At 62.9% G+C, this 19,874-nt stretch overlaps 1 protein-coding gene across 1 annotated transcript; it reads right to left on the minus strand.

Annotated features, from left to right (window-relative positions):
• Positions 1-2,748: 2,748 nt before the first annotated feature.
• LOC128980344 (probable G-protein coupled receptor 179) lies at positions 2,749-19,576 on the minus strand. Its single transcript, XM_054398812.1, has 12 exons — positions 18,744-19,576; positions 17,835-17,943; positions 16,211-16,286; positions 15,653-15,918; positions 15,387-15,455; positions 14,112-14,221; positions 13,760-13,998; positions 12,517-12,655; positions 11,717-11,822; positions 10,807-10,953; positions 8,664-9,840; positions 2,749-2,756 (listed from the first exon to the last, which is right to left on the minus strand). Exons 1-12 carry the CDS (start codon positions 19,574-19,576, stop codon positions 2,749-2,751), a joined length of 3,279 nt encoding a protein of 1,092 aa, XP_054254787.1.
• Positions 19,577-19,874: the final 298 nt, after the last annotated feature.

Consider the following 19,874-nt stretch of genomic DNA (forward strand, 5'->3'; position numbering starts at 1 on the left):
AAGAAGCTTCAGAAATGGACTTTAGTCACTAGAGAAATTGGTTCTAAATTGAGCAAGAGAGGCCTGGGAGGGGATTCAGATGAGATCTTGACTCTCTGCAGCTTAAAGTTCTCTTTTTTTTTTTTTTTTTTTTTTTTGTGAGGAGGAGAAGTTTGTTCTCTTCCCCCTGCTCTCTTGGCTGCCCTCTGGCCTCAGCTGGCAGTGGGAGAAGCCTTGGCAGCAGAAGTCTGCCCAGAGAAGGGATATTTGGCACCTCCCTGGGCAGTGCCACCCACCTGGAGGGCTTTCATTAAAACTTGGAGCAGTGGCTGTTGGCTCTTTTTCCTTTCTTCCCCTTCTCCCCCCTGCTTCCCAGGCTTCCTTTCTTTAGCAGAAAAAGAAGGAGGAGCAGCAAAACCTTTCCCTCAAGTCCTCCTTGGCTGGCTCCAGTGCTTGGCCTCCTGCTGAAGGGGTGTTTGGGGGAGGCCAAGCTTCCCAGGGGGCTGCAGCACAGCACTGAGGAGATAGGAGAAGGTTTTTTGACTCCTGCAGTCAGTGTCTGTGCCAAGCCAGAGCCTCCTGAGGGGCAGCACTGCCCCTGGCTGAGGGCTTTGGGTGCCTTTGTTGCAAGAGTTCAGGGGAAGGGGAGGGGGAGGGGGGTGGTTGTGCCTCTCTGCTCTGCTGAGACCCCACCTGCAGCACTGCAGCCAGCTCTGGAGCCCCCAGCACAAGGAGGACCTGGAGCTGCTGGAGTGGACCCCAGAGGAGGGTCCATGGAGATGGGCAGAGGCTTGGGGAACTTCCCCTGTAGGGACAGGCTGAGAGCTGAGGTTGTACAGCCTGGGGAAGGCTCCAGGGGGAACTTGGAGCAACCTTCCAGGACCTGAAGGGGCTCCAGGAGAGCTGGGGAGGGACTTTGGACAAGGGCTGGGAGGGACAGGATGAGGGACAATGGCTTTGAGCTGGGAGAGGGGAGATGGAGACTGGAGAGGAGGAAGAAACTCTTGGCAGTGAGGGTGGGGAGAGCCTGGCACAGGTTGCCCAGGGAGGCTGTGGCTGTCCTCTCCCTGGAGGTGTTCAGGACCAGGCTGGATGAGGCCCTGAGCAGCCTGTGCTGGTGGGAGGTGTCCCTGCCCATGGCAGGGGGTTGGGAATGACTGATCCTGAAGCTCCCTTCCCACCCAACCCATTCTGTGACTGCTGTCAGTGAGTGGCTGGCACCATCCTGTGGGCACAGTGACTTCTGCAGCAGCTGCCTTGGCTCTGGGGCTCGGGGAGAGCACACCCAGAGGTTGCTTTTTCCATGCTCTCTGCTCCTCTCCTCCTGCTCAGATCCCTTCCCTCCTGCTCTGAGGCCCAATCCCTCCCTGCTCAGCAGCCAGGGAAGCTTTTCCTTGCTCAGCCTCAGCTTGCTTTGACCTCAGCCACTTCCCAGACCTCCTCAGACTTCAGGTTTGTTTTCCTCCCTTTCCTCCCTTTCCTCCCTTTCTTCCCTTTCCTCCCTTTCTTCCCTTTCCTCCCTTTCTTCCCTTTCCTCCCTTTCTTCCCTTTCCTCCCCTCCCTCCCTTTCCTCCCTCCCTCCCTTTCCTCCCTCCCTCCCTTTCCTCCCTCCCTCCCTTTCCTCCCTCCCTCCCTTTCCTCCCTCCCTCCCTTTCCTCCCTCCCTCCCTTTCCTCCCTCCCTCCCTTTCCTCCCTCCCTCCCTTTCCTCCCTCCCTCCCTTTCCTCCCTCCCTTTCCTCCCTCCCTTTCCTCCCTCCCTTCCCTCCTTGAAAGAGACTTTGCAGCTCCTCCTGCTGCTGGAGTCATTCAGTGCTGCTTGTGAATGAAACTCTTCCTGAGAGGGCAGAACCTCCTGGTGGTGCTCCCTCAGGGGAGGAGGCAGCCCTGGAATCCCTTTCATCTCTCCTTGGAAGCCCAGAGGGGTGTCACAAGCTGCCTGCCTTCCCTGGAGCAACCTTCCCTGCTGCCCACGCTTCCTGCAGGAGCTGCAGACAGCTTCAGGGCTCCAGCAGATGGGAGCTGGGCTGGGAGCTGGAACAAAGCCCTGGGAGCTGCCTCTGGGCTGGCTGAGGTAGCTCAGAGCAGGTCTGGTTTGGGTTGGAAGAGATCTCAAAAGCTCATCCAGGCCAACCCCCATCCTGCAGGCAGCAGGGACAGCCCCAACCAGAGCAGGCTGCTCACAGCCCCAAACAACCTGCCCTGGGATGGTGCCAGGGATGGGGCAGCTCCCAGCTCTCTGGGCAGCCTGGGCCAGGCTCTCCCCACCCTCAGGGGCACAAATTCCTTGTAGCCAGGCTAGCAGGGCCAGGACTCCTCACCCAAGGCCAGCTGAGGAGGTTGTGCAGCCCTGGCTCTGAGTGAGGGGAGCTGGAAAAGCTTTCCTGGGAGCTTGGCCTCTCCTTCCAGTCCAGCAGAGGATGGCTCCCAGCTCCCAAACCTCTGCAGCTGAATCCCTTCAGCTCCTGAGCTTCCTCCCCAGCCTCCTCTCCTGAGCTTCCTCCCCAGCCTCCTCTCCTGAGCTTCCTCCTCAGCCTCACCACTCACTGTTTGTCCTCTTCCTTGGGCACCTCTCCCCCTCCCCTCAGACCAAGCCACTCTTTGTGCTTTGTAGAGAACATTTTTATTCCTCTCTGGACACTTGCCTCACACCACTGGATGCTCTTCAGGTGCTCAGCACTGGAGACCACCAACAGCATAGGACAGCAAAGCCTCTTCCCAAGGAGAGGGGAAGGGAAGGACAAAGGGAGGGGCAGGAAGGGTCCTGAGCCCTCAGCCCCCTGTGGGGATCAGAGGGGGAAGCAAAACCTTCACCTCTGCTGTCTCTGGTTTGCTTTGCTCCCGTTTGGGTGGAGCAGAGGAACAGCTCTGGGGAGTCCTGGAGGCTTTGCTCTTTCCTTTTGTGACCCTGAGGCCCCAGCTTGCCCCAGGACAGGTTTAGGTTGATCATGAGGAACAATTTCTACCCCAAAAGGGTTGCCAAGCCCTGGCCCAGGCTGCCCAGGGCAGTGGTGGAGCTCCCATCCCTGGAGGGGGGTTTCAAAGCTGTGGAGATGTGGTGCTGAGGGCCATGGGTTGGTGGTGCCCTGGTTGGACTTGATCTGGAAGGTCTTTTCCAACCAAAACCATGCCATGACCCTCCCCAAAGTGTGGCCTTGAGCCTTTTGGGGGGGTGGCTTGGCTGGAGCCATGGCAAAGCCTTGTCTGATGCCCTGGGGGTGGCAGTGCCTCTACCAGCTCAGCATCTTCTGTCTGTTTGCATCTCTGCCCCCCAAAAGGAAGGAGTCTGGAGAAGACAGAGAGCAGAGGAGGTGTGTGGTGAGCAAAGGCATCCAGTGGGCTGTGAAAGTGAAGGCTTGCAAGTGCCAGGGGAGGGATGGGGATGGCCAAAAAGCCTTCTCCTGGGGTGGGAAAGGAGAGTCCTGGACCTGTCTGGACGTGGGGAACGAAGAGGAGTTAAGAACAAAGAGCTCTGAGAATTTGGTGGAGACCAAGACCTTCAGAGCTGAGCTGCTGCAGGGGGTGGAAGGTGGCAGTGCTGGAGAGGGGCAGAGGAGGGCAGCAGCAGCATTCCCCCACCTCAGCCTCTCTGGATGAGGAGCTCTGGAGCAGCCTGCAGGTTGCTTTAGCCCAGCTGAGGTCAAGTGGTGGAACAGAGGTGGTGGTGGGCAGGGGCAGAGGGCAGCTCTGGGCTGGGGGTGGCACTGCAGCAGAGCTGAGCAGAAGGGTTTGCTGCTTGCTGCCTGGGGAGGAGCTGGCACCAGCCTGGTGACTTCAGAGGGCAGTTACACATCAAGGACCTTGGGCCAAGGAAGCAAAAATGGGGAGGGGGGAAGCAACTCAGGCTTCAGAACCTGCCTGGTCCCAGCACTGCTTGCAGGAGCCACCTCCAAGGGGGGGGTGACAGAAGCCACCTCCAAGGGGGAGTGACAGAAGCCACCTCCAAGTGGGGGTGACAGAAGCCACCTCCAAGTGGGGGTGACAGAAGCCACCTCCAAGGGGGGGTGACAGCAGCTCTGAGGCCACCTCAGCTGGGCTGCAGGACCTCTGAGAGCCAATTCCCTCCCTGCCTGCATCCCTTTGCCTCTTCCCTTGCTCCAGGACCCAGCTGGAGGAGGTGGTGGATCCTGGGGTGCCAGGCAAGGTGCCCCTGGTAGTGCTGGAGGCACCATGTGGCAGGAGAGGACTTGGTGGTGAACATCTCAAGCCCCCCGGGGGGTGGCTGTGACACAGTCAGGTGCCCCCTGGGCACTGGGCTGGGCCAGGGGAAGTGGCAGGTGGCATCTGTCCCCTGGTTTGAGTGCTTCAGTGAAGGCAGGAGATGCCAACTGTCCCCTTGCTGGGTTGGTCCCCAGGCCTGGCTGGGTGATGGGCACCACTGGAGCCTGCTGGCAGCCTGGCCATGCCCTTGGTGGACCCTTGTGTCCCTCCCCAGGCTGCTCAAGGCTTGCTGTTGATGCCCACCCTGTCTGCACCCAGCTGGTGCTCAGGAGGGAGCTACTCATGGTCCCAGGGGCAGACCTCAGGTTTGGGTTCACCCCCAGCCCTGCCTCCATCCTGGGGGCTCACCCTGGCTGTACCCTGCTGGCATCCTTGGGTGGGATCCAGGCTCTCCAGCTCCCATGGGCACACCTCAGAGGCTCTGCTGGCATCGGTGCTGGCATCACCAGGTGCTGGTGGAGCCTCTTCTGCCTCCCAGGGGCAAACCTTGCCCATGCTGGAGCCTGGCCCGGGGCTGCTGCCTGTGGTGGGGTCCAAGCTGGCTCTGCCAGGCTGTGGGGCTGCCCTGGCACCCCATGGGTGCTGGGTGCCCCCCGAGATGCGGCACAGGGGCTTGTGCTCAGCCTCACTGCTGGGCCTGCCCTTGGATTTCTTCAGCAGGATTGGTGCAGAGGTGGAGCTGGCTCCTGCCAGCAGCTCTGACTTTGCCAGCCCCAGGGGAGCTGCTCTGCCAGCTCCAGCTGTGTGCACAGCTGGGTGGGAGCTCTCCTGCTCCAGGCTGCTGAGCTCTGCTGCTTCCCAGGGGCAGATCTCTGCTTTCCCACCAGCTCCAGCCTCTGGAGCCTCCCATGGACAGACCTCAGCCTTGAGGCTGTCTCCACTCTGGGACTTCTTGGAAGGTGCTTTGGGCAGCACTGAGCTCCTGGCAGGAGGTTTTTCTGGTGGCTGCTCCACATCTGAGCTCTCCCAGGGGCAGATCTCTGCTCTCTGAGTGGATTCCACCTCTGGAGCTTCCCAAGGACAGACCTCAGCCTTGAGGCTGTCTCCACTCTGGGACTTCTTGGAAGGTGCTTTGGGCAGCACTGGGCTCCTGCTGTGAAGTTTTTCTGGTGGCTGCTCCCTGTCTGTGCTCTCCCAGGGGCAAATTTCTGCTTTCTGAGTGGATTCCACCTCTGGAGCCTCCCATGGACAGACCTCAGCCTTGAGGCTGTCCCCACTCTGGGATTTCTTGGAAGGTGCTTTGGGCAGCACTGAGTTCCTGGCAGGAGGTTGTGGTGGGGACTGCTCCACATCTGTGCTTTCCCAGGGGCAGATCTCTGCTTTCTGAGTGGATTCCACCTCTGGAGGCTCCCAAGGACAGACCTCAGCCTTGAGGCTGTCCCTGCTCTGGGATTTCTTGGAAGGTGCTTTGGGCAGCACTGAGCTCCTGCTGTGAGGTTTCTCTGGTGCCTGCTCCACATCTGTGCTCTCCCAGGGGCAGATCTCTGCTTTCTGAGTGTGTTCCACCTCTGGAGCTTCCCAAGGACAGACCTCAGCCTTCATGGTCCCACTGCTCTCTGGTTTCCTGCTGGAGGCTCTCAGCAGCTCTGTGCTCCTGGCTCCATGCCCTGTGGAGGAGCTCTCTATGTCTCTGCTCTCCCAAGGGCAGATGGACTCAGGGCCACTGCTTGCTGCCTCCTTCCCCCCAGCTGTGCTGTCTGCAGTCCCTCTCTGGAGACCTTCACCTGCAGAAGGCCTTCTGCTCACCATGGACACAGCATCCTTGGCCTGTCTTGGATTCTCTTTGCCTGGTGGTGGAGCAGCCACCTCCCAGGGGCAGATCTCTGCTCTCTGAGTGGATTCCACCTCTGGAGCCTCCCAAGGACAGACCTCAGCCTTGAGGCTGTCTCCACTCTGGGACTTCTTGGAAGGTGCTTTGGGCAGCACTGAGTTCCTGGCAGGAGGTTGTGGTGGGGACTGCTCCACATCTGTGCTTTCCCAGGGGCAGATCTCTGCTTTCTGAGTGGGTTCCACCTCTGGAGCCTCCCAAGGACAGACCTCAGCCTTCATGCTGTCCCTGCTCTGGGATTTCTTGGAAGGTGCTTTGGGCAGCACTGAGCTCCTGCTGTGAGGTTTCTCTGGTGCCTGCTCCACATCTGTGCTCTCCCAGGGGCAGATCTCTGCTTTCTGAGTGTGTTCCACCTCTGGAGCCTCCCATGGACAGACCTCAGCCTTGAGGCTGTCTCCACTCTGGGATTTCTTGGAAGGTGCTTTGGGCAGCACTGGGCTCCTGGCAGGAGGTTTTTCTGGTGGCTGCTCTCTGTCTGTACTCTCCCAGGGGCAGATCTCTGCTCTCTGAGTGGGTTCTACCTCTGGAGCTTCCCAAGGACAGACCTCAGCCTTCAGACTGTCCCCGCTCTGGGATTTCTTGGAAGGTGCTTTGGGCAGTGTTGGGCTCCTGGCAGGAGGCTGTGGTGGGGACTGCTCCCTGTCTGAGCTCTCCCAGGGGCAGACCTCAGCCTTTCTCCTCTCCACACTCTGGGATTTCTTGGACTTGGCTCTGCCATCCTCAGCTTCTCCAGATCCTGCTTTCTTCGCCCCTTTGGCAGTGCCAGGTGTGTGCTGACTCAGTCTCTCCTTTCCCAGGGGAGCTGCAGGCTCTTCCCAGGGGCAGATCCCTGCTCCAGACCGTGCCTCATCCTCCAGCTCCCAGGGACAAATGTTGAGCTTCTTGCTGACCACAGCTCCTGCTCCCTTAGGGGATGGTTTGGGCAGAGCTGAGTGCTCTGCTGCAGGCCCTGTGCTGGGCTGCTCCCCCCCATCCATGGGCTGAGGGGATCCCCTCTGGCTGCTCCCCATCTCTGCAGCTGGATCCATCTTTCCTGTGCCCCCCAGGGATGCTTCCTGCAGGGGAATCCCGTTTTTCCCTCGGGAAATGTCACCATCACCCAACTTCCCTTCCCCAGGGCAGACCTGTGCAGCACCAGCAGCTCCTGCCACCTCCCAGGGGCAAACAGAAGCCAGTGTGGTCAGCAGGCTCCTTGAGGGCACTCCTGGCAGCTGAGAGCTTTTGGGAGCAGGTTTCAGGGGGGGTCCAGAGCTTTTGGGAGCAGCTTTTGGGGGTGTTTCAGCGCTGCTGGTGCTCCCCCTGCTCCCACTCTCCTGAGCTCTCAGCACACCCCCAGATTTTGCTCTGATGTTCCTGACCTGCTGCCTCCTCTCTCCTTCCAGCCTCTCCTGCTCCACCTGAGCCTCCTCCGTGTCCCAGGGGCAGATTTCTGCTCTGCTGCTCCTTGCCCCTTCCCCAGCCTCCCATGGACAAACCTCAGCCCTCCTGTCCTCCACTCTCTCTGCTTGCTCTGAGGCTGCTTGCAGCACCTTTGGGCTTTCTGCTGGTGGTTTCTCTGCCCCCAGCTCTTCCCCAGGGCCACGGGGGACACCCTCACTGCCAAGGTCCCCTGGAGCTCTGCCTGCCCCCCATCTCTCATCCCTGCTCTCCTCCCAGGGGCAGGTTTCCACTCTAATCCTGGCATCTGCCCGGACTTCCCCAGCACCTCCCTCTGCCTCCCTGCTGGTTTTCCCCATGGGACCTGGGGTCACATCCACGCTCTGGCTCCTTGGTGGGACCTTCTTGATGCTCCAGCTGGTCCTCCTGGGACCAAGGAGCTGGGGTTGGCTCCCCCCCTTCTCCAGCACCTTGGCTGGGCTCTCCCTGCCTGGTGGGACCTCAGCATCCTCCCGGGAGGCAATCGCCTGCTGCCGCAGCAGAGCTCCCCTCCCAGCTGGGACACTTGGGGCTCCCTGGGGACAAACCTCAGCCCCTGGCTCCTCAGCACCTCCTGAGGATGAGTGGAGGCTGCCTGCAGTGGCTTTTGCATGTGGCTGCTCCACCTCTGCGTGGTCCTGGGGATGGATGGACCCAGTGGTCACCCTGAGCCCTTCTTCCGGCCCTGCCACCACTTCCTTCGGTGCAACCAGCCCGAGGGTGGCTGCAGGAGCTTCCTCCCCTGGCTCTGCCACGGGAGCCTCAGCACCTTCCTGGCACTGTGTCTGTGCCTGCTCCCTGCTGGCCCCCTCCAGGGTTTTGTGAGGACCTTCAGCTCCCTCTCTGGGTGGGCCAATGTGCACCTCTAAGGGTGGCTCCAGGGCCCCACCACCATCTGCAGCCCCCTGGGGTGTGCTGGGCTCCTCTGCCAGTTTCTCCTCATCACCCGTGCCCAGGGCTGGGCTGTCCCTCTGTCCCTCTGCCCCTCTGTCCCCCCGGGCCTCAGCTCCCCAGCTGGTGGCAGCGTTGTTGTTGTGCTGGCAGGGGGCTGTGTCCCCCTGCCGCGGGGGGGCAGTGGGCTCGCTGCTGGGCCTCTGCCTGCTCCACTCGGGGCTTTTGGGGGTGGGGTCTCGGCTGCTCCCCTCAGGGTCTGATGTCTCTGCCAGGCTGAGCCTCTCCCTCCTGCTGCCCCCCTCCTGCCCCCTCTTCCCTCCCAGGATGCTTTTCCCCCTGGAGCGGTTGAAGGCTTTGATGGCAAGTCCCAGGCTCCTCAGGGAAGTCTTCTGGAAGGACGGTTTGGGGGTGGGCTCTCTGTCCCCAGGGGTCCCCAAGTCTGCTGCCTCAGCAGCTCTCTGCTTCTGGTTCAAGATCTCCTCCTGGACCAGCTCCCAGGGGCAGACCTGTGCCGGGATGGATGCTGCAGGCAGCAGCCTGCCCTTCCCTGCCGAGGGGGCAGTGCCCCCCACTTCCTCCTCCCCTGCCGTTCCCTGGGGCTCTCCTGCCTGTGCCAGGGGGGCTGGGGGCGGCTCTGCCGTCTCCAGGCTGCGGGTGGCTGCCGTGGCACGCTGCCCCAGGCTCTGGTAACGGACGGGAGGGGGCGGTGGGGTCCTCTTCACTGCCACCCTCACCCTCCCGGGGGGGTGGGAGCTGTCGACGCTGATGCTCTTGATGGGAGCGTAGGTGACTCGCTTCTGCGCCTTGGCATCGCCCAGGGGGGTCTTGTCCTGCTGGGGGCTCCTCTCAGTGGGGCTGGAGCCAGCTGGGGGCACCCCAGCTGCCTTGGGGGGTCCATGTGCCAGGGCTGGGTGCCATCGGTGGTCCCAGGTGGCAGCCAGCCGAGCCTCGTCCTGCGCCCCGGCGCTGAGTGACTTCTGCAGGGGGGCAGCGCGGGGCAGGGGGAGCTGCCCGGGTCCTGCCAGGTTGTGGGCACTGGCTGACTTGCAGACGAGCGGGGCAGCATCGAGGGACTCGCTGTCAGAGGGCTCTGAGGGCGTCACCACCATCGTCTTCCTCTCCAGACGCTCAGGGCTGTTGAGTGACCCCGCGCGGGGCTCCCTCCTGGCACCCTCGGCGCTGGGGGACTTGCGCAGGGCTGCGGCGCGGTGCCGGGAGCCTTCGTCCCTCATCCTCAGGGTGGCACCGGTGGCATCAGGGAGGCGTTTGGCTGAGGAGCTGCGGCGTGCCAGGCTGCTCAGCCGCTCCCCAGCAGCACCACCACCACCACCGCCGCCGCCGCTGCTCCGACGAGGGAGGACCTCCGGCGGCTCAGCCCCGCGGCGGGAGAGGGAGCGGAGGAGGCTGCGCCGGGAGCTGCGCCTCTTGGCCAGGTGAGGGTTGTTGGTTGCCATCCTCCTGGCCTTGTGCACCTCCAGCTGCAGGTAAAGCTTCTTCAGCTCCTCCTGCGTGCCAGGGGACACGGCGGAGAGAGGGGAGAGAGGAGAGCAAGTCATGGAGGGGCTGCGGCCGGCGCCAGCCCACGACGCCCCTGCAGGATCCTCAGAGCAAAGGGTCCCTGGCTGTGGCAGGTGGGTTGGAGCTGGATGGTCCTTTCCAACCCGATCCATTCTGTGGCCATTGGTGTGGGCAGCAGGAGCAGGGCAGGGATTGGGCACTGGGGGAGGATGCACCTTGAGTGCTGGGGTCAGTTTTGGGGCCCTCGCTGGGAGAAGGACATCGAGGGGCTGGAGTGGAGCTAGGAAGGGGCAACAAAGGTGGGGAAGGGTCTGGAGAACAGGGCTGGGGAGGAGCAGCTGAGGAGCTGGGGGTGTTCAGCCTGGAGAAGAGGAGGCTGAGGGAGACCTCATTGCCCTCTACAGCTCCCTGAGAGGAGATTAGGGTGAGTGAGGGTTGGGCTCTGCTCCTGGGGAACAAGTGATAGGATGAGAGGAAATGGCCTGAAATTGTGCCAGGGGAAGCTTAGGGTGGACATGAGGAACAATTTCTTTGCTGCAAGAGTGGTCAGGGATTGGAACAGGCTGCCCAGGGAGGTAGGTAGTGGAGTCTCCATCCCTGGAGGTGTCCAAGAAACCTGTGGCCATGGCTCCTGGGACCATGGTTTGGTGGCCAGGGTGGTGCTGGGTTGCTGGCTGGATTTGGTGACCTTGGAAGAGTTTTTCCAACCCAATTCTCTGCTTCTTCACATCCAGGTGTGTCCCCAGGTGCCCACACTCACTGCCCACCCCTCCCACCCAGGGCAAGCTTCCCTCCCCCCCGAGCTGGTGATGCTTCACCCTGCACCCCCCCTTTCCTTTTTTCCTTCCACCCCACAGCCCCCCTCTTAGCTTTGCAGCAGGAGAAGGATGGCAGAAGGCACTTCTTACTCTGCACAGCTAGCGTCAAAAGAAGGTCCTGAGTGTGCCACCCACCCGGATGTCATCGGGGTCGAGGCTGTGCTCGCTCCAGGCAGAGGCCATGCTGCTGGTCAGGCAGGAGCCCGAGCGCCCCACGTCCAGCTCGTCCTCGTACACCTCGGCCGCGATCTCCTCCCGCAGCGGCGAGCCGGCGTGCAGCAGCTGGGGTGGGCAGAGGGGGGAGCACTCAGGGGCGCCAGCGAAACCCAGCCCCCAGCGAAAGCCAGCCCCCAGGGAATCCCAGTCCCATCTTCCGGAGGGCTTCCAGGAGCACCAGGGGGCCCCAGCCCCCATGGAATCCCAGTCCCATCTTCCGGAGGGCTTCCAGGAGCACCAGGGGGCCCCAGCCCCCAGGGAATCCCAGTCCCATCTTCCGGAGGGCTTCCAGGAGCACCAGGGATCCCAGCCCCCAGGGAATCCCAGTCCCATCTTCCGGAGGGCTTCCAGGAGCACCAGGGATCCCAGCCCCCAGGGAATCCCAGTCCCATCTTCCGGAGGGCTTCCAGGAGCACCGCGGGGCCCCAGCCCCCAGGGAATCCCAGCCCCATCTCCCAGAGAGGTCCCAGGAACACCAGGGAACCCCAGTCTCCAGGGAACCCCAGTCCCATCTTCCTGAGGTCCAGAAACACAAGGGACCCCCAGCCCCCATGGAATCCCAGTCCCATCTTCCTGAGGGCTTCCAGGAACACGAGGGAAACCCAGCCCCCAGGGAATCCCAGTCCCATCTTCCTGAGGTCCCAGGAACACCAGGGACCCCCAGCCTTCTTTGCCTAAGGAGTCCCTGAAATGCCAGGGAGCCCCAGCCCCATCTCTCCAAGGGGTCCCAGAAGTTCCAGGGATCCTCATCTTCACCTCCCTGAGGGACCCCAGAAGCTCCACTGAGCCCCAGCCCCCCCTCCCCGAGGATCCCTGGGCCCAGCATTACCTTGGGGATGAAGAGCAGTGCCAGGGTCATGGTGATGGTGCCATGGGTGTGAGCAAAGAAGAGCAGCAGAGTCCAGTCAGGGTGCAGGGAGGGGACCATGATGAACCTGGAAGAGGTGACAAGGGCAGCACCAGGTCCTGCTGAGACACCTACAGCCCCATCCCCACCTCCAGACCCCACAGCCTCCACCTTGCCCAGGGAGACCCACTCCTGGAGCCTGCTGGCTTCAGGGATTTGCCAGGGATGGGCATCTCAGTTCCCAGACCTTAGAATCCTAGAACGGTTTGGGTGGGAAGGGACTTCCAAAGCTCATCCTGTCCAACCCCCCTGCAGGGACGTCCTCCACTAGATCAGGTTGCTCAGAGCCTTGTCCAGCCTGACTTTGAATACCTCCAAGGATGGGACCCCAACCCCTTCCCTGGGCAACCTGAGGAGTGTTCCAAGCACCCTCCTGGTGCAGAACTTGTTCCTCACATCCAATCTCCATCTGCTCTGCTCTCATTTCAAACCATTGCCCCTGGTCCTGCCCCTGCCCCTGCAGGCCTTTGGGAACAGCTCCCTCTGGAGCCTTCTTGTAGCCCCCTTCAGGTCCTGGCAGGCTGCTCTAAGGTCTCCCTGGAGCCTTCTCCTCTGCAGGCTGAGCAACCCCAGCTCCCTCTGCCTGTCCCCAGAGCAGAGCTGCTCCATGGTCATCTTCATGGCCACTCCCATCAGGTCCATGTCCTTGTGCTGGGGGCTGGGCACAGCAGTGCAGGTGAGGTCTGAGCAGGGCAGGGCAGGGCAGGGCAGCACCACCCTACCTGACCACGTGGAAGGTGGCAGAGACCATGAGCTCGTTGTGCAAGGCGATGCCCAGGTAGCGAGGCTCGTGGAAGGCAGAGGGCACGGCCCGGGTGGCATAGCAGAGGAAGCTGCCCCACAGCAGGAACAGCATCTCAGCTGCAGGAGAGAGCAGGGGAGCACTTGCTGAGCACCCAGCCCCACCACCCTGCTGCCCTCAGGGTCTTCTCCTGGGTGGCACTGAGGGGTGCTGAGCTCTGGGGGCTGGGTGCTGCTGCCCGCTGGCACCTGCTTGCCTCGCAGCCTGCAGCCAGCTCAGCAGCTTCAGCCTTGCTGCCAGCAGCAGGGGGTGTGGGGGGAGCTGGGGCTGGGGCAAAGTAGCCCCCAGCACAACCTGCACAAAGGCCACCAGGATCCACCCCAAGGGCTGGGTGACTGTGCCAGGGGGAGCCACAGAAGCCCAGAATGGGTTGGGTTGGAAGGGACCTTAAAAGTCAGCCATGGGCAGGGACCCCTCCCACCAGCCCAGGGTGCTCAAGGCCTCATCCAGCCTGCTCTGAAACACCACCACTTCTCTGGGCAACCTGTGCCAGTGTCTCACCACCCTCAGAGCCAAGAATTTCCTCCTGATGTGCAATCTCAATCTCCCCTGCTCCAGTTTCAATCCCTTCGCTCCCAGCCCTTGCCCAAAGTCCCTCCCCAGCTCTCCTGGAGCCCCTTCAGGTACTGCAAGGCTGCTCTGAGGTCTGCCTGGAGCCTTCTCTTCTCCAGGCTGAACAGACCCAAGGCTCTCCAGCCCTCTGGTCGTCTTCATGGCCCTCCTCTGGACCCTCTCCAACAGTTCCATGTCCTTGTGGGGGCTCCAGAGCTGGCTGCAGTGCTGCAGGAGGGGTCTCAGCAGGGCAGAGGGGCAGAATCTCCTCCCTTGACTACACTGCCTTGGATGCAGCCCAGGGCACAGGTGGCTTTTTGGGCTGCCAGGCCATGTGGCTGGCTCATGCCAACCTCCCCATCCACCAGCACCCCCAAGTCCTTCTCTGCAGGGCTGCTCCCCATCCCCCAGCCTGGATGTGTGCTTGGGATTGCCTGGGATGAGCCCTGGAGATGCTCTGAGGAGAGGGTGGGAGGCAGCTTGGGCAACCCCAGCCCTGCTGGCAGGCTCTGGGCAGATTCAATGGGCAAGGAAATGAGATCCCAGAGGCTGCATTTATGGGCTGGGGTCGTGGGGCAGTGGTCCGAGGCCAGCCCAGGTGGTGGTCTCACCGATCACCATCATGTAGTCCCAGTGGTCATGGCTGCAGATGTAGAAGTGAAGCCCCCTGCTGGTCTGGCTACGGACCACCAGGGGGAGGTTCTTGTCGAGGTTCTCCAGCATCCCAATGGTCCAGGCCGCCAGGAACCACAGCACCAGGAGCAGGATCAGGCCCAGCATCTTCAGCACCCTCTCGCTCGACACGTAGGGCACCCGCTGGGCCGTGCGGGACAGGAACACCTTCAGCACCCTGCCAGGGGGTGGAGGGGTGAGCCCCCAGCTCCTCCTGGGTGTTTGGGGGAGGAGGGGGTTGCCAAGCACCCAGCACCTCCCCCAGCCCAGCCCAGCCCTCATCCTGGCTACCTGTAGAGCTTGAGGGTGATGGTGCCATAGACGATGGCGAAGCCCAACATCCGCACCCAGCGCAGCAGGATGCAGCGGAAGGTGCTGGGCTTGAAGTAGAGGATGAAGACCTGGGGGGGGTGAGGGGAACAGAGAAACCAGAGGTGGCATGGGGCTGGATCCTGCTTTTCCAAAGGGGTTGGGAAAGGCTGGAAGCTCAGAAACCGACCCCTCCCACCCCAGAGGCTTTCCAGCTGGAGAATCTCCCCTGTGGGGACAGGCTGAGAGTTGGGGATGTTCAGGCTGGAGAGGAGAAGGCTCCAGGGAGATCTTAGAGCAGCTTCCCAGGACCTGAAGGGGCTCCAGGAGAGCTGGGGAGGGACTTGTGACAAGGGCTGGGAGTGAGAGGATGAGGGAGAATGGCTTGGAGCTGGAAAAGGGGAGACTGAGACTGGAGATGGGGAAGAAATTCTTGGCAGTGAGGGTGGGGAGAGCCTGGCACAGGTTGCCCAGGGAGGCTGTGGCTGCCTCCTCCCTGGAGGTGTTCAGGGCCAGGCTGGATGAGGCCTTGAGCAACCTGTGCTGGTGGGAGGTGTCCCTGCTCATGGCAGGGGGTTGGAGCTGGCTGATCTTGAAGCTCCCTTCCAACCCAACCCATTCTATGAATTTATGAAGCACAGGAGCATTGGTTGGACTCGAGCACCTTAGAGCTCCTCTTCTCCAGCCCCTTCCCCAGCTTCGTTGCCCTTCCCTGGACCCACTCCAGCCCCTCAGTGGGATCTCAGGGCTGGTCTGGTTGGAAAAGCCTTGCAAGATAGAGTCCAACCATCAACCCAACACCACCATGGCCACCAAGCCACGTCCCCAGGTGCCACGGCCACAGGTTGCTTGAACACCTCCAGGGCTGGGGACTCCACCACCTCCCTGGGCACTTCTTCTTGGAGTGAGGGTCCCAGATCTGAGCCCAGCACACTCCAGGTGTGGCCTTAGCAGTACAGAGGCAGCCTCCCTCCAAGGTTTGGGCCAGCCCCCTTGCTGCCCTTCCCCCTTGGCTGCAGAGTTGCTGCAGCTCCAGCAGGAGGGAGCAGGGATTTGGGAGGGGATTAATTCCCGTGGCCAGCAGGAGAAAAGGGATTTGGTTTCCCCAGAAAGTTTCATGCTGCAGATGCCAGGGGCAGCGCCAGCAAAATTAACAATTAGGCAGAGCTGTGCCCGTGCCCTGCTTGGGGCCAGCTCGATGTCAGGCTGCCAACGTTCCTAAACCCCATCCCAAAGTTTTCCAGGTGGGATACTCACCGGGAAGTAGAGGAGGAGGGAGCCAAAGAGGATGGTCTCCAGGAGGACAACTCCCGACGTCCGGATCCTCTGCAGGGACAGAGGTGTCAGGGTGCAGCCAGGAGGCTTGGTTGGTGCCCGGAGGGGATGGAGCCAGGGCAGGGAGATGCCCCTGAGCGTGCCAAGCTGTGGCATCCTCCCGAGAGCCCCCCAAGGACCGTGGGGTTTAGGGGAGGGGACACAGAGGGGAGGGGACACGGGGGGAGGGGACAGGGCGGGTGCCTTGCCTTGCTGCGCCGGTAGTGGTAGGAGATGAGCATGCTGAGGAACACGGCCAGCATGCAGCACGCCTGGCACGACAGCACGGCTGCCCGCAGTGCCCGGTCCTCCTGGATCAGGCAGGGGGCATCATCCTCACAGGTGGCACATCCCTGGCGACAGGGCTGGCATGCCAGCCGGGCCCCCCCATCCGTCCCTGCTGCGCCTGGGGACAGAGAGGTGGCCAAGTGAAATGACAGCCCGGGCTTGGTGGCACCTTCCTCGCCCAGGGCACCTGCGGGAGATGCCCCAAACCCCCTCCAGTCCGTGCCACTGGGTGAAATGGGGACCCCCAAGGGGTGGGCACAGCACCCACCTGCCTGGGCACTGCTGGAGCTTCCCCAAACCCCCTCCAGTCCGTGCCACTGGGTGAAATGGGGACCCCCAAGGGGTGGGCACAGCACCCACCTGCCTGGGCACTGCTGGAGCTTCCCCAAACCCCCTCCAGTCCGTGCCACTGGGTGAAATGGGGACCTCCAAGGGGTGGGCACAGCACCCACCTGCCCGGGCACCGCTGGGCACTCCACCAGCCCTGTAGAATCCTGGCTTGCAGCGGCACAGGTACCTCCCAAGGACAAATCCACGACTCTCCTGGGGGACACACTGAAGGGGACAAGCTGAGACCCATGGAAGGGAACTCATCCTGCACCCCACATCCTCCCCCCCAAGCCCCACAACCCTTCTCCTTTGCACCTGGGAGGCTCCAGCATCCCCCAGTTTGTGGCTACCTGACCCCTCTCCATCCTCTCCCCCCGCCCCCAGCAGCCAGCAGTGGTTAAATATTTAAGAGCTAAAAGCCAAAGCTTGCCCACCCCCCCAAATCCCTCCCTAAAGCCTAAATGGAGACCTAATGCAGCCCAGGGCACTAATCCTGCCCTAATCCCCCCCTGGCTGCATCCTGCTGGGGACTGGCAGCTTTTCTGCCTATTGTTGTTTGCTGGAGAGGTGCCCAGGGGCAGAGCCCAGCCCTCCAGAGGGCATCGCCCAGCAGGGAGGAAAGAGAAGCTGGTGATGCCTTTCCCTCTCTGGCATAGCTTTTGGGGTGGCAGCCCAGTTCACAGAGGGATGGAGGAGGGGTGCCAGGGTTGTGCCAAGTGAAACACAGACGGGCATCGCCCAGTTGGGCACAACCAGAGGGGGCTGGGGATGATGCTGGTAGCACCCAGATGGGCACAACCAGAGGGGGTTGGGGGTGCTGCTGGCATCACCCAGCTGGGCACAGAGAGGGTTGGGGGTGCTGCTGGTATCACCCAGATGGGCACAGAGGGGGTTGGGGGTGCTGCTGGCATCACCCAGCTGGGCACAGAGAGGGTTGGGGTGCTGCTGGTATCACCTAACTAGGCACAACCAGAGGGGGTTGGGGGTGCTGCTGGTATCACCCAGATGGGCACAACCAGAGGGGGTTGGGGGTGCTGCTGGCATCACCCAGCTGGGCACAGAGAGGGTTGGGGGTGCTGCTGGTATCACCCAGATGGGCACAGAGGGGGTTGGGGGTGCTGCTGGCATCACCCAGCTGGGCACAGAGAGGGTTGGGGGTGCTGCTGGTATCACCTAACTAGGCACAACCAGAGGGGGTTGGGGGTGCTGCTGGTATCACCCAGATGGGCACAACCAGAGGGGGTTGGGGGTGCTGCTGGTAGCACCCAGCTGGGCACAGAGAGGGTTGGGGGTGCTGCTGGTATCACCCAGATGGGCACAACCAGAGGGGGTTGGGGGTGCTGCTGGTATCACCCAGATGGGCACAGAGGGGGTTGGGGGTGCCAAGCACTGAAACACACACAGGCACTACCCACTTGGGCACCACTGAAGGGATTTGGGGGGCTGCTGGTCAGGGCAGTTTCAGCCATAGGTTGGCAGCTCCCCCCAAGCCCTGCTTGTCCCTGGGGTGCCCGGGCAGGGAGCCACTGGGTCGCTCGCCGTGGGCAAAGGAAGATTTGCACAATAAAGCCCTGGGCTGCAGCGCCCAAAGCAGCTGAAGCCAGCAGATGGATCGAGCGGGAGGGGATAAAGCTCAGCCTGCAGGGACGGACACACAGCCAGGGACAGGCTGGCTGGGAAGGGGGCGGGAGCGGGGGGGACACACAGACACACGACGAGAAGGGACACTTTGGAGCGGGGTTACCCCAAACTGGGGGTGGCGGGCGCTGATACCTGGGTGCTGTTGAGGTCACAGCGATGAGTGTCTGCAAACCAGCCTGGCCCAGTGCTGCACTGGTCGATGGCCACATCCCGCAGCTCGATGTCCACCCTCACGACGCCCCTGCGCAGAGGGACAGCCCCCGGGGGGCTTCTCTGTGCCTACCCTGTGTCCCTCCTCCCCCCATTCCCCGGCGTGGCAGTGCCCCACTGGGACAGGGGCACTGCCATTAGGGCACTGCTGGTGCTAGTGGGGTGATGTGAGGGGTCAGCAACGTCCCCCAGACCCCTCCAGTCAGGGACGTGCCCGCCTTGAAACCGTGTCGGGGGCAGGCTGGAGGGTGAGCGGGGGGTGGCCAAGGGCAGGGGCAGCAGCTGCTGGGTGTGAATTTTGCTTTCATGCAAGCAGCTGGGAACTGGGAGCTGCTGGGGTGGCTCCTGAGTGCTGCCCTTCACCCCCTGGCACCGACCCTCCTCCCTGGGTGCTCCGAGGGGGGCAGGGCTTCCCCCTTGGAATCGGGACCACGTCCCCTCTCCAGTCCCAAACCCAGCGGCTCCCATCACGGCTCCAAACACAGGGGGTGCTGGGGTGCAGCAGGAACCCACCAGCCCAGTGACAAGCCCCCAGCTCCCAGAAGAGACCCCAGCCCAGCTGCGGTGGGGGGCTCTGGGGAGGGGGTGGCAGCCCAAGGTGGGCAGCACAGCGACAACCGTGAGGGGGGCCAGGGGTCAGCTGGGTGCCTGTGGACGTGCAAACACCCACGAGCACGGGGATGCAGGCAGAGTGCCAGGAGGGTACCAGGAGGGCTGGCACACACCCTGCCCCACGCTGCCTGCACCTTCACCCCCCACCTTCCCCAGTATCCACACGGGGCACCCCCTAGCCCTCTCTTACACCCCCACCCCCCTCCGGGTGCCACTTACTTGAACTCAGGGCTGAGGTCTGGCTTGAGCCCATAGAAGGCAGAGGAGAGGGTGACCATCCAGGCGGGCAGGAACTTGCCGTCCTGGCACTGGAGGAAGGGTGGGGACCACCGCACGTGGCCCGGCTCCCCCACGTAGCTGTCCCCCCGCTGCCACTTCGGGGTGTCCATGCTGCTCAGGTCGTTGCTGAGCAGGCGCTTGCGGAGCTGGGGGGTCCGCTGGGACTTGAAGGAGTTGAACCATTCGTTGTCCCAGCTGAGGTTGCCCAAGCCGGGGGCGGCAGCCGAGACGTCCTGCAGCAGGATCTCCTCGTCCCCTTTGGTGGCTTGCAGCATCAAGCGAGGCTTGGCAGCCAGCGGGTGGGCATCGAGGGCGAGCACCGCCCGGTACACCCACGGGTGCCCCTCTGCCAGGCTGCGGACCAGCGCCTGGTACCACTCCACGTCCTCGGCCACGCTGGCTTCTCGGATGTCGTTGGTCTGGAAGAGCATGTTGAGGAAGTTGGCAGCGTGTGCCAGCGCCTCGGGGGCGGCACGGAGGGTGGCACGCAGCGTTGCGGGGGGACTGGCACCGGCTGCCCCCGCCACGACCCCCCGGCTGCAGTTGGCCCGGGCCAGCCGCTGCGTATCGCCCGTCTGCAGGAAAAGCATCGCTGCCGCCGAGCCCTCGGGGTCCCTCGATGCTCCTGGCTCTGCCGTGGGCATCCAGGAGGAGGAGGAGGATGCTGAGGACCATCCTGCCAGCCGGGGGGGTCTCTCCTGTGGGCGCTGGCCCCCCACAAGGATGAGTACCGTCTGCAAGCACCAGAGCAACGGCCACCGCCACGGCCCCATGGCTGGGGGCTCAACGGAGCCCCCCGGCCCCTTGCGGCCCCACCGGCCGGCCCGGGGGGGGCATGGTGGGCACGGTGCCCGAGCCGGCCGGGAGCCTGCTCAGCTCTGCAGGGCTGGCCTCTGGCTCTGCTGCCTGTTTTCCTCCCTCAGCGATGCCAGAGCAGACGTCACCAGCTCCAAAACGTTCATCTGCCGGCGCTGCCCGCACGGAGCCCCCCCGCCAGCCTCCACGCTGTCGCTCGGGCGGGCCAGGCTGCCCCCCACACTGAGCCCCGTGGGGGATCCCCGCGTCCTGACC

This window comes from Indicator indicator, unplaced genomic scaffold (assembly GCF_027791375.1).
Source record: "Indicator indicator isolate 239-I01 unplaced genomic scaffold, UM_Iind_1.1 iindUn_scaffold_121, whole genome shotgun sequence".
NCBI classification, from domain to species: Eukaryota; Metazoa; Chordata; class Aves; order Piciformes; family Indicatoridae; genus Indicator; species Indicator indicator.